At 43.2% G+C, this 12,212-nt stretch overlaps 1 protein-coding gene across 1 annotated transcript in view; it reads right to left on the reverse strand.

Moving 5' to 3' along the window:
* Positions 1-11,966, reverse strand: part of LOC126156614 (uncharacterized) — an 81,665-nt gene extending 69,699 nt beyond the window's left edge. Inside the window, exon 1 of the mRNA XM_049916321.1 lies at positions 11,615-11,966. Within this exon, the coding sequence (XP_049772278.1) occupies positions 11,615-11,966 (352 nt within the window). The remainder of the gene's footprint in view (positions 1-11,614) is intronic.
* Positions 11,967-12,212: the final 246 nt, after the last annotated feature.

Raw genomic sequence — 12,212 nt, forward strand, 5'->3', positions numbered from 1 at the left:
CTTGAAGCCTTGAAGTTTATTTAATTTCAAAGAAAATTTCTCAACCTTATTTTCATTAATTATACTTGTGATAATCTTTTCTGTTTAAAAGATTTATGCAGCTTATGATCCAGCGTGTGTTCTGTCGGAACAGGAGGCTGTCGTGACGACATCGTTATAGTATTTATTTCAAGTTGTTTCAGTTCCGTTTATATGTTCGTACAAATCCAATTAGTTGGTCCCTTAGGTTTCTTTCATGTAACTTCTGTCTGTTTTCTCCGCGCGATCTTCCTCCGAAAAAAAATTTCTGTTCATTTTTTAGTAATTTTCGATATCGCGAATGAGAAAAGACAGCCGCCTCCTGCTCCGAACGGAACACCACGACTTTTCTAACGTCGGAGAGTACCGCACGAATTTTCCGCTAAAAGGTAATAGAATTTCTTAAAGCTGGATCAATTACACATGTTGCTGCTGTTCTCCGACAAATCTGGTGTGATTAATAGTAATTTATTCTGTCACGACAAAAAGAACCAATTTTATTTTTACCAAAGCAACAAAGCTTTCAATTAAATTACTAAAAAAAAAATCATACCAGAAACACAGATAGCGACTTTAATTAAAATGTCCTCCCCTGTACGAGAATTACACAATGTGTGAACGAACGCAGGCTGTGGTGCAGGAACGGCGACATGTGGAAGTTCGGTCTAGCCGCGAGTCGTACGCGGAAAGCCGAAACAGGTTCGAGACCTGCTGGGCACAAATTTTCATTGTCGTCATTCCCTTATGCAGCTGATGACTGTTCGTATTCGCAGCTACGAATACATTTCATGTAATATCATAAGGTATTGATTTTTTTAGTAAATTTGTGTCTGTGGTTTTGGCACACTATACTGCTGTGTCGTCCGAACAAGACACAGCCAGGGCAAGAGCACCACAGACGCAAAGATGCGAGCTGGTGCCAGTGCCGTAGAGACTCACCACTTGCGCGAGTTCCACCAGCGCCACGGGCGGCGCTGAGGATGAAGACATCGACTTCGCCTCGGCCAATTGCCAGCCGAGTACAATACGTCAATGACCGGACGACAACGAACAGAAGCCTCCTCGGATGACAGTAGAGCAGCTCTCGCCCACTTGGTTATAGGTCATCGTCCAGGGGTACCTTAGACAACGAACTCTTGGTGGTGAACAGACAGTTGTTGTAAATTGCATTGGCTATGTACTGTGAAGTTTACCTACGATTATTTGCACTTAGCCGTTGAGTGTCTTTTTTTTGTTATAATTATTACATGCAGTGTTGCAGTCTTCAATATTCAAGTAGTCACAAAAATAAGTAAACCTTTTAACTCACTTCTTTGACTTCGTTACTAATTTGTTGGAGTGTTGTAGAACTTTCTTTCTCATATCCTGTTACCTGAAAGCGGGGAAAAGTTGTGGATTGTGGCAGGGAGAAATTGTCTTAGCGGTGCACTGCACCAGAAGCCGTTTCACAAACTCACAAACTCGGCCTACCGTGACGAGGCAACTCGGTCTCCACAGCAGTGGCGACGAGACCTTTACAAAATATATGAAAAAAAACTTATTGATTGTTTTTATATGTAATCTTAAGATTTTATTTATAAATTTATTTAGAATGCAAGAAATAATAGGACTTAATGTTATTTTTGTATGAAATAATTTGAGTAAAAATCAAGTACAAAAGCAAGTAGTAAATGAGAAATGTTCTAGCCACAAGGAAAAATAGTGTTTGTCATATAATGCGTGAGAAGAACACGTGAAACGTCCAGAAGAATGCAGTGTAACTGAGTAACGTACGAAGCTTCGGCGAGTTATGTAAAAGATTAGAGTTGCAATTCTCTATGACCGATAGAACAGTTGCACAGTGCGTTAGTGTTTTTCGTGATTAGTGTTGTTACCAGATCTGGTAGCGTGCATAAATGTCATGAATAGCGTTAGATGTCGAGTAATCACTATGAATGACACGGAGTGCTGAGTACTCGTGTGAGACAACGTTATCAGCATCTGACAGACTTTGAAATGGACCTCACTGTGGGACTCTGTTTGGGTGGCTGATCGATTCATGCAATATCCAGATTTGTGGGGCATTCGGAATGGCAGCGGCCTGATGCTGGACAGCATGGGAATATGACGGCAAGTCTATTCGACCCGTGTACCACGTCTTTCCATCACAAGGGAGGATCGCTGTACTGTGGACCACGCATATCGTAACTCCTATACATTTGCGCCCGCCACCCGAGAACGATCTGCAACATCCTCTGTCATCCTCTACCATTGGTCGGACGTTAGCTGGCCAGAGTGGGGAATTACCGTCCCATGCGTAGGTTGCCGTTAACATTAGAACACAAACGTCTGCGTTTGGAGTTGTGTGATAGGGACCACGGAATGCAGACGAAAAATTTCATATTGTGACCCTTCATGAATTGCAGTTCTACAGTACTCCAAATGATCATCGATAAGTGTTGCAGTGACCTTGGGAGAGGTCCCATTCTTCCTATGTCTCGGAGATGCACATCACTGTTTAGGATACGGTGGCTGACCCGCAGTGACCACTTTTCGTCCAAAGTGATGGGCGAGTTCATTCGTTTGTTGGGAAGGGGCGGCTCACGTTGCCCGCTTTCACTCGGTCAGCGACGCACTCCGATGACAGAATCAAGGCGTACGCCTTGCACTCTTTCTCAAACGATTTTACAGAAAATATTCGGTAACGAAATTTGATTTTGGCGCTGCTTCTAGCTTTACATGTCAGATTCATGATGACGTCCCCATCATTTGGTTAATGGTTATAATTACTGTGATATTTGCATTTAAGTAAGACAGTACGCGAAATTCGAAAAGTTTGCAATGATCAATAGGGGTCGCTATGATTTTGAGTTTGCTGTGTATTACATAATATGTTGCTGCATATGAAGTTTAGCTAAATTATTGAAGTTTTTTCTAGGCTTGGGTGGAGATCTCTATTTGCCACCAATCTCGACAAAAGTGAGTTAAGGTAGCACACTCATTAGCGATCGCACAGCGCCAGCAGTAAAGCCGGAATGAGATATCCAAACATTCCTCATATTTCATAAATGGTGTAAGATATCGAAATGAGATTTTGGCAAACGATAGCATGCAAAGGAGAGAGTATTTTGCCAATTGTTATTATGCAAAAGTTCATTATCTATTATGTTATTCCATTAACTACAGACTTTTTCGATGAAAGAATGTAATTTTTAAGGATCATCGACAGCTGATGAAACGAGAAATGTTTTGAGTTTTGGAACATAAGTGTATAGAATACAAGTTTATTTTTGTATCTAGGATGTGCTTTTTTTGTAAGCTATGGTCTTACTTTTCCTCAGTTCCTCACTTAATAAACTACTGTTTCAGAATTCTGTCGCAATTGTTTCTGCACAACATGTTAGTGAAGTGACATTGTGTGAACACCGCTGTTTTTGGCGAAAGAAGCAAATTTTAACATGGCGATAAGAGAAATGTAGGTTTTACTCAAAATAAGCCACATAAGACGCTTCTGTGAAAGTTTTGAATTGTTAACAAGCCAAGTGGAAATAGATCGCTGCTTTTGCTGCATTTTCAGGAGCATTCTTTTAAGTTACCAGCCAAAGCAGAGGTGACAGTAGATCTTTTCGAATCGCCACCTTGCAATTGAGGACGTGGAGGGGCTCCACTTAATGTTTACAAAAAAGGTATGAACGCAGGCTTCAGTTTAGAGTGGCACTTCCCCTCCAGCACTCGGAATTTCCCCTGCAGCACCTGCCCTTTAACCCCATCACTACCGCTCTCCCCATGCCTGAGCTGCCAGCTACGTTATTCTGCACACACTCTACTCCTGTCGTCAGGGTGTGGGGAGCCTCTGGTACGACTACATCTCACAGGTGGCAGTGAATGAGGTAATTCCGATGACATTACTGAACGTCACAGATATCCTGTGTCCTTATGTTACCTCTCATGTGACAGTACCATGGTGCCATTTGCCAAAAGGACAATTCTCATCCACACACGGCACGTGTTTCTGTGAACTGTCTGCGTGATGTTTAGGTACTGCAACGTCTAGCAAGATCTGTATATCTGTTGCAGACAGAACATACGTGCGATCAACTCAGATGTCAGCTCTGTCCCAGTGCCAGCATCCAGGACCGCCCGGAGAGGCCGTGCGGTTCTAGGCGCTACAGTCTGGAGCCGAGCAACCGCTGCGGTCGCAGGTTCGAATCCTGCCTCGGGCATGGATGTGTGTGATGTCCTTAGGTTCGTTAGGTTTAATTAGTTCTCAGTTCTAGGCTACTGATAACCTCAGAAGTTAAGTCGCATAGTGCTCAGAGCCATTTAAACCATCATGCAGGACATCAAAAATGGTGCAAATGGCTCTGAGCACTATGGGACTTAACACCTGAGGTCATCAGTCCCCTAGACTTAAAACTACTTAAACCTAACTAACCTAAGGGCATCATACACATCCATGCCCGAGGCAGGATTGGAACCTGCGACCGTAGCGGCAGCGCAGTTCCGGACTGAAGCGCCTAGAAACGCTCGGGCACAGCGGCCGGATTTCAGGACACTAAGGATCAATAATTAAACAGCTGTGTGTCAGCTTGTTCCAGGAGAGGATACAATGCGTTTATGAGACCTTTCTCAACAGAATCTGAGCATGCACCCAGATCAGGATCGGATTAACGTCATACTCGTAAGTGGGCTCTCATACTGCAAAGTTCGACTTGAGTTGGTGGTCACTTAAGTAATGTAACATACATCCTCAACCAGTCATGCCGGCCGTGGTGGCCGAGCGGTTCTAGGGGCTTCAATCCGGAACCGCGCAACTGATACAGTCGCAGGTTCGAATCCTGCCTCAGGCATGGATGTGTGTGATGTCCTTAGGTTAGTTAGGTTCAAATAGTTCTAAGTTCTAGGGGACTGATGACCTCAGATGTTAAGTCTCATAGTGCTCAGGGCCATTTGAACCATTTGAACCAACCAGTCATGTTCTGTTTCATTTTTTCCACCCCCTGTGGGTGCTTCACTTTTTCTGTCAAGCATTGTAGATTTTATACTATATATATATGCTATAGTTACAACCATAACCACAGTTGCATTGAAAAGTCAGGTCCACTTGAACAGTCTTCTTCTGATTCGTTGTCGGAAAGCCGATTTCTGTCAGGTGACTGTCACTCCAGCTTTCGAGAAAAGACGTTAAAAGTTCACTGAACTCGTCATGTTGAGTAAATGAATTCTTGAGTTTTCGTATCAAACACCGAAAAATACTCTTAAAGTCCTCCCGTTGTTCAAGAATATGTTTCACAGTGCTTATTGCACTTGATAGTACGAAGTTATTTCTAATTAATCTCCAAGTCACCTCTTTTTTCTGACTGCGAGCAAGCTCCTTATACTTCTCCCAAAAATGCTTGTGCAGTGTCTCCTTCCCCAGCATCGCCAGAAGAACTTTCACTAGATAAAAGAATTTCCTGTGTAGTAATTTCTCTTGAGCATGCGCATGGCTTCTGGAAATGTATTTTCTTGAATCATGTATCAAGCGTTTCACCCGCCGCTGTTTTATAATTCTCTCTTACCGCTTCGACATTTCAGCAAAAAAACATTCTTTGCTATTAAAATATTTCTATACCGTCTTTTCAGACACATAGCAACTATACTCACGTTACCTTTTAGACTATGATCATCAGTTCGAGCTTCTGACAGTGTTTCTGAAATTTCACACTTTTTATTTAATGGCGAGTTCTCTAACTTTCCATATACACTGAAGCGCCAAAGAAACTGTTATAGGCATGCGGATGCAAACACAGATATACGTAAACAAGCAGAACAGAACGCTGCGATCGGCAACGCCTACACAAGACAAGTGTCTGGCGCAATTGTTAGATCTGTTACTGCTCCTACAAAGGCCGGTTATCAAGATTTAAGTGAATTGGACCGTAGGCGCATGAGCGTTGGGACACAGCATCTCCGAGGTATCGATGAAATGGGGATTTTACCGTACCAATATTTCACGAGTGTACCGTGAATATCAGGAATCCTGGTAAAACATCAAATCTCCGACATCGCTGCTGCTGGAGAAAGAGCCTGCGAGAACGGGACCAGCAACGACTGAAGAGAATCATTCAACGTGAGAGAAGTGCAACCCTTCCCCAAACTGCTCCAGATTTCAGTGCTGGGTCATTAACAAGTGTGAGCGTGCGAATCATTCAACGAAACATCATCGATATGGACTTCCGGAGCCGAAGGCCCGCTCACGTATCTTTGTGATGACTGCACGAGACAAAGCCTTACGCTTCGCCTGGGGCCCTCAACACCGACATTGGACTGTTGATAACTGGAAACATGTTGCTTGGTCGGACGAGTCTCGTTTGAGATTCTATCGAGCAGTGGAAACAACTCCATGAATCCATGGACCCTATATGTCTGCCGGGGACTGTTCTAACTGTAATGGTGTAAGGCGTGTGCAGTTGGAGTGTGTGGGACTCCTGATACGTCTAGATGGGACTCTGACAGGTGACACGCGTAAGATTCCTGTCTGATCACCTCCATCCATTCATCTCCATTGTGCATTCCGACGGACTTGGGCAATGCCATCAGGACAATACGAGACGCCACACGGCCAGAATTGCTAGACAGTGGCTCCAGGAACACTCTTCTGAGTATAAACATTTCCTCTGGCCAACAAACTCCCCAGACATGAACATTATTGAGCACATCTAGTATGCCTTGCAACGTTCTGTTGAGAGGAGATCTCCACGCTCTTGTACTCTTACGGATTGATGGACAGCACTGCAGGAGTCATGATGTCATTTCCCTCCAGCGCTACTTCAGACATTAGTCGAGTCCATGTCACGTCGTGTTGCGTCACTTCTGCGAGCTCGCGGGGGCCCTACACGATACATGGCAGGTGTACCAATTTCTTTGGCTCTTCAGTGTAATTACAGCAACGATAGCAGTTATAACCAAGTTTGAAGTCTGGACGAAATAGTTTTTGTGGTGGTTATCAAACGAGTTTTCACAGTTACAATAATGTTAGCTCTATTGCCTTATGAGTGTAGTAGGCATGCTTCCCACTATTAAAATTCAAACACCTCCCCAATAGAATCATATCTGAAAACTGCTGGTACTACCACAAAATGGGGGGCATTATATTGCTGTCAGAGTCAGTGTCAAAACTACTACACCCTTGTCATGCATCTTAGAAATTTTAGTTTTATACAGTGAGATCAAATTATGACTACTAAAAGAAAGAGAGCACAGTGATGAAGTTGTGGTGGGTTAATGTACAAGTAAATATTCCGCAATGGGAATTCACTATGCCAATGTATGCTGATACAAGTTACAGGTAAACACAAAAGCTTGAAGCTTATTAATCTCATAGTGCGATGCTTCAACAATATCTGTGGTATATACATCGCCACAAAAAATCGTCAGACGCACTGAACAAAAAACGAACTCACTTGTACGCAGACCAGTTTGTTCTCCGTGTCCTCAGTTCGCAAGGCCGAGGCACCCCTGGAGATGAGCTGCCGCGTGACTACTTGTGAAGATGGGGTTTCCCTACAGCTGCTGCACATAGAAAGGGAGTACCCAGTCCGGAAATAACTCAAATCAACAAAAGTACCTTGAAGAAGTACAGTTTATTAAGCTACTAACACCAACCTTTATCTACATTTACTTCAATCACATGTGAATACTTTGCTCATATTTTCTACGTAGTGCGTGCATAGCCCTTGCTGGTATTTGTTGGTCAAATATAATATGTATGTTATAAGATGCACATGGTATTAGTTTCACAACAACACTTGTCATTCCTATGTATTACAAATCTTCTGAATACATTTTAATTCTCACTAAACTAGTTGTGAAAACTTATTTTTTCCCTTCATTAGCCGATACCTACGATACCGATTTTATGGTTTTGTTTGTGGTACTAGGAAATTGTCGAATACTGGTCATCGATACAAACACCTTAAGTATGGAAAGAAAACTTAACGATGGCGTACACGTTTATATAGGTACGTCTCTCTGCGGGAACAGGCAGGAGAGGAAGGCGCAATTATAATGACTTCATGAAAATTAGTTTCTTCGTATTTAGTAGTCAGCCTGAATGCATTTTCTGAAGGTCAAAACCATTTTGTTCTCTATTAGCTGTTTAATTTATTGGAACAAGTAAAATTATTTCAACCACTATTTTTTATTAACAGCCAGTTTAGGCCCGAGGCCACCGCACTGGCGGAATGTTACGTGATACGACGCACTTATACGTTTGTGACTATACAGCGTCATCTATCACAAAGCGAAAAAAGTCGTCCAACTAAGACATTAATATTTCTTTACGTACTACACGAATGCGTAATAAAAAATGGGGATTACTATTTAAAAAAACGCAGTTGATGTCCGTTTGACCTATGGCAGCGCCATCTAGCGGGCCAACCATAGCGCCATCTGGTTTCCCCCTTCAAGCTAGACAAGTTTCGTACTTTGTAGTTTCTTCGTTTGACGCTCATTTCGTGAGATATTTGGCCCGGTCACTATCAATGGACCACCCTGTATATATATATATATATATATATATATATATATATATATATATATATATATATATATATATATATATGTGTGTGTGTGTGTGTGTGTGTGTGTGTGTGTGTGTGTTATCGTATTTAAAAGCAATTTTTTTCGTATGTGGACAAGAATTTGTTACCAGTTACATGTAAGATTTCCTTGAATACAAACACGATGACAATGAGAATACGTATGAGCATATACTGCGCTACACATGTAACGTAAAACAAATGTTGAAGTAAAACAGTTTGTTCAAAAAATTAAGCAGCCTATGGTGGACATAAGACGTTCTGACAACGCAACGAAAATGAAATCAAATGGAAGGAACACGTACCCATATGAATGGATGGTAGAGGGAACATGGAATTGTGTCCTGGATTATAAGAGAAGAAAAGACCCGAAGGCTGGTAGATGACAGCAGTAAACGTGCAGGAGGAACTTGGATGTGTCTCGCCTAAGACGATAATGGGGTGAAAAGTGCAGAGGTATTTATCCAGAAGTGGATGTCATATGACTGATATTTTCTCTTGCGCTGAAGTTCGTTGTTATAATCATCACTTGGAAGACTGGTTTGAAGCTGTTCTCCACTTTACCCTCAATACTTTCCCCCACTGCCAGTTACTGATTGGTTCAAATGGCTCTGATCACTATGGGACTTAACTTCTGAGGTCATCAGTCCCCTAGAACTTACCATAGAACTACTTAAACCTAACTAACCTATGGGCATCACACACATCCACGCCCGAGGCAGGATTCGAATCTGCGACCGTAGCGGTCGCGCTGTTCCAGACTGTAGCGCCTAGAATCGCTCGGCCACTCCGGCCGCCAGTTGCTGATTCGTGTTTCGGAATTTGTTGTATCAACTTATCACTTCTTTTAGTCATGTGGTGACATTAGATTCATTATATATTCAATAATTGTCCGATCTACGCATCTAATCTTCAACATTCTCCAATACCTCACTTCAGAGACTTCTCTCTTTGTTGTTGCAATTTCATATAACGCTGTGCTCATAGTAAATATTGACGGAAAAGTTTACCTAATACTTAAAATATTATACGCTAACTTATTTTCCTCTTGCAGAAAAGCTTTTCTTGCTATTGCAAGTCCTCATTTAATATCTTCATTCCATGTATCATCATTAGTTATTTCGCTGCACAACTAGCAGAAGTCGTCTTCTACGTATAGAATTTCGTTTCGTAACTAAAGACTCTAAGCATCATCCGATTTAGTTCGACTACAGTCCATTACTCTTTTGCTGCTTCGGTTGTCTGACAGTGGTCGTGCTTATCTAGTGAGTAGCTCTGGCCACGGAGCTTCGATCCCTGATGCGATCGGGGAATCTTCCTCGTCCCAGTCCTTCCAATATGGCACGGGGACCACTCAGCCTGCTATCAAACGAGTACTACAGTCCTTTCACGGAGGTTAACGGCGGCTGGAGCGCCAGCCATCCTGCACCTCACAGTGCTGCGCCGAAGAAAGTTTGTAAACACTGATGCCAATAGACCGGCCACAGGCTTGCGGACTGGCCATTTCTTACATCTGACAACCATGAAAATAACAACTTGGAAGTTGTTAGGCCTCCTCATCCTTCTTCTACATGTTTCATGTTTCTTATAACCTCTTTTTAATACAGTATACTTACTGACTTTACAGAGCATTTGCCGTCTCTGGCAGAATTTGTGTCATCGACAAACCCTGAAGTAATTATTTATTCTCCCAAAACTCAAGACTACATTCCTTTCCCAAATTTCCCCTTGGATTTCCTTCACATCGTGCTCTGTATACGGACTGAACAACACTGTGGACTTGTCTCTGGAAGAATTACAATGTCATCAACAAACCTTCGAGTATTTATTTATTGTCCGTGAATTTCTTTTCCGGACCACCCCTTGGTTTGCTTTGCATCTTGTTCTGTCTACAGATTGAATTACACTGCAGATACGCTACAACCTTCTTTCAGTTTGTCTCAGTTGGTGTCTACCGTTCATTTCCGACTTTCATAACCACAATATGGTTTCCGTAAAAGCTATAGATAACATTTCACTCTCTGTCTTTTATCCCTGATAAATTCAGAATTTCAATGCTTTTCGAGTCAGTACTGAGCATTATAAGAGGTAATTACCATACAACATGTATACATATATTTAAATGTTGCAATAAAGACATGGATGTCGTCAGACTACGAATGTGTAAATCCGGAACCAGTAACGGTGCTTTTTCAACAAAGTAAACCAAAACGGAATTGCGGATGGCTGCTGATACACTTATACAACACATTCTGTAATTAGGATGTAACTTTGTATTGAAAAAGTTGTACTAGCGCCTTGGGCCGCTGGTAAAATACTTTATTTATACAAGCAGTTTCAGTCATCTGACCGTCATCAGGTACATAAAGGTACTCACAGCATCATGTCAGGTGAAATATAAAATCGTTATCGCCGGCCGGTGTGGCCGTGCGATTCTAGGCGCTTCAGTCTGGAACCGCGTGACCGCTACGGTCGCAGGTTCGAATCCTGCCTCGGGCATGGATGTGTGTGATGTCCTTAGGTTAGTTAGGTTTAAGTAGTTCTAAGTTCTAGGGGACTGATGACCTCAGATGTTAAGCCCCATAATGCTCAGAGCCATTTTGAAAATCGTTATCATCAAGTAATAAAACGATGAACAATACACTGTCTGCATACCGTAGTATAAATTACGTCGTCAGTTTATAAAACCTGTGCTATGGAGTGTACACATTTATGTTAACACTGTAATCGGCGTTAACGCCGTGAACACGATATGATGGCAGTATATTGTTCATGATTTTATCACTTGACGGTAACGATTTTATATTTCGGCCAGCGTGATGCTGTGAGTACCTTTAGGAGCCTGATGATGTTCAGACGACTGAAACTGGTTGTATAAATAAAAGTATTCACGAGCAGGTCGAGGCGGTAGTATGACATTTTTCAAATGTATAAGAGCTGTGGGCACCAGCTCCTGCAAATATGTTACCTGTATATTGCTTGTTAACGCTTGCTGCCGACATGTTTACTACGAGAGAAATTGTGTGGACTTGTACCTGTTGGAGTTGCTGGAGCAACGCTGCTGTCACTCTGGACAGTGTGGTGTGGACGGAGCTGCTGCGACTCTCTGCTGTCCCCGCCGTGCTGTGTTGTGTTGTGGTGTGCTGCGGCGTGGCTTCCTGGTGGCGGGAAGCGGCAGGAAGCTGGCCAGCCGCCGTCGGGTAGGGGCGAGATAAAGAGCTGGAGCCGGCGCGCGCTCCCCCACACTACTTCGTGCGGAGTGCCGACACGGTGCGCTGTCAGGAGCGGCGCCGGCCGACGCCCCGGGCTGCTCCGCGCATGCGCGTTGGTCTCCAGACACAGGGGCCACGGCAAGGCTTCGTTCAGCTTTCTCCGCCGCCGAGACATTGCGACCGGCAGGGAGTGCATCTGCAACTGCTTTCTCCTAATGCAAAGTCCTTGCAGATGACAGTTTCCGTTCTTCTCTCTTTCGATCTGTTCCACAATGGAACGACTGAACCAGCTGCGCTACACGGAGAGCAAGACATGGGCAGCATTGTCTTAATTTACAACGCCGGTAACAGATGCAACACGATCCAGGAGGGATCATTGTACTGTCACGTGAGGTGACAGGTAATTCATCAGTGTGGGAGT

Source organism: Schistocerca cancellata, chromosome 2 (assembly GCF_023864275.1).
Source record: "Schistocerca cancellata isolate TAMUIC-IGC-003103 chromosome 2, iqSchCanc2.1, whole genome shotgun sequence".
Classification (NCBI taxonomy): Eukaryota; Metazoa; Arthropoda; class Insecta; order Orthoptera; family Acrididae; genus Schistocerca; species Schistocerca cancellata.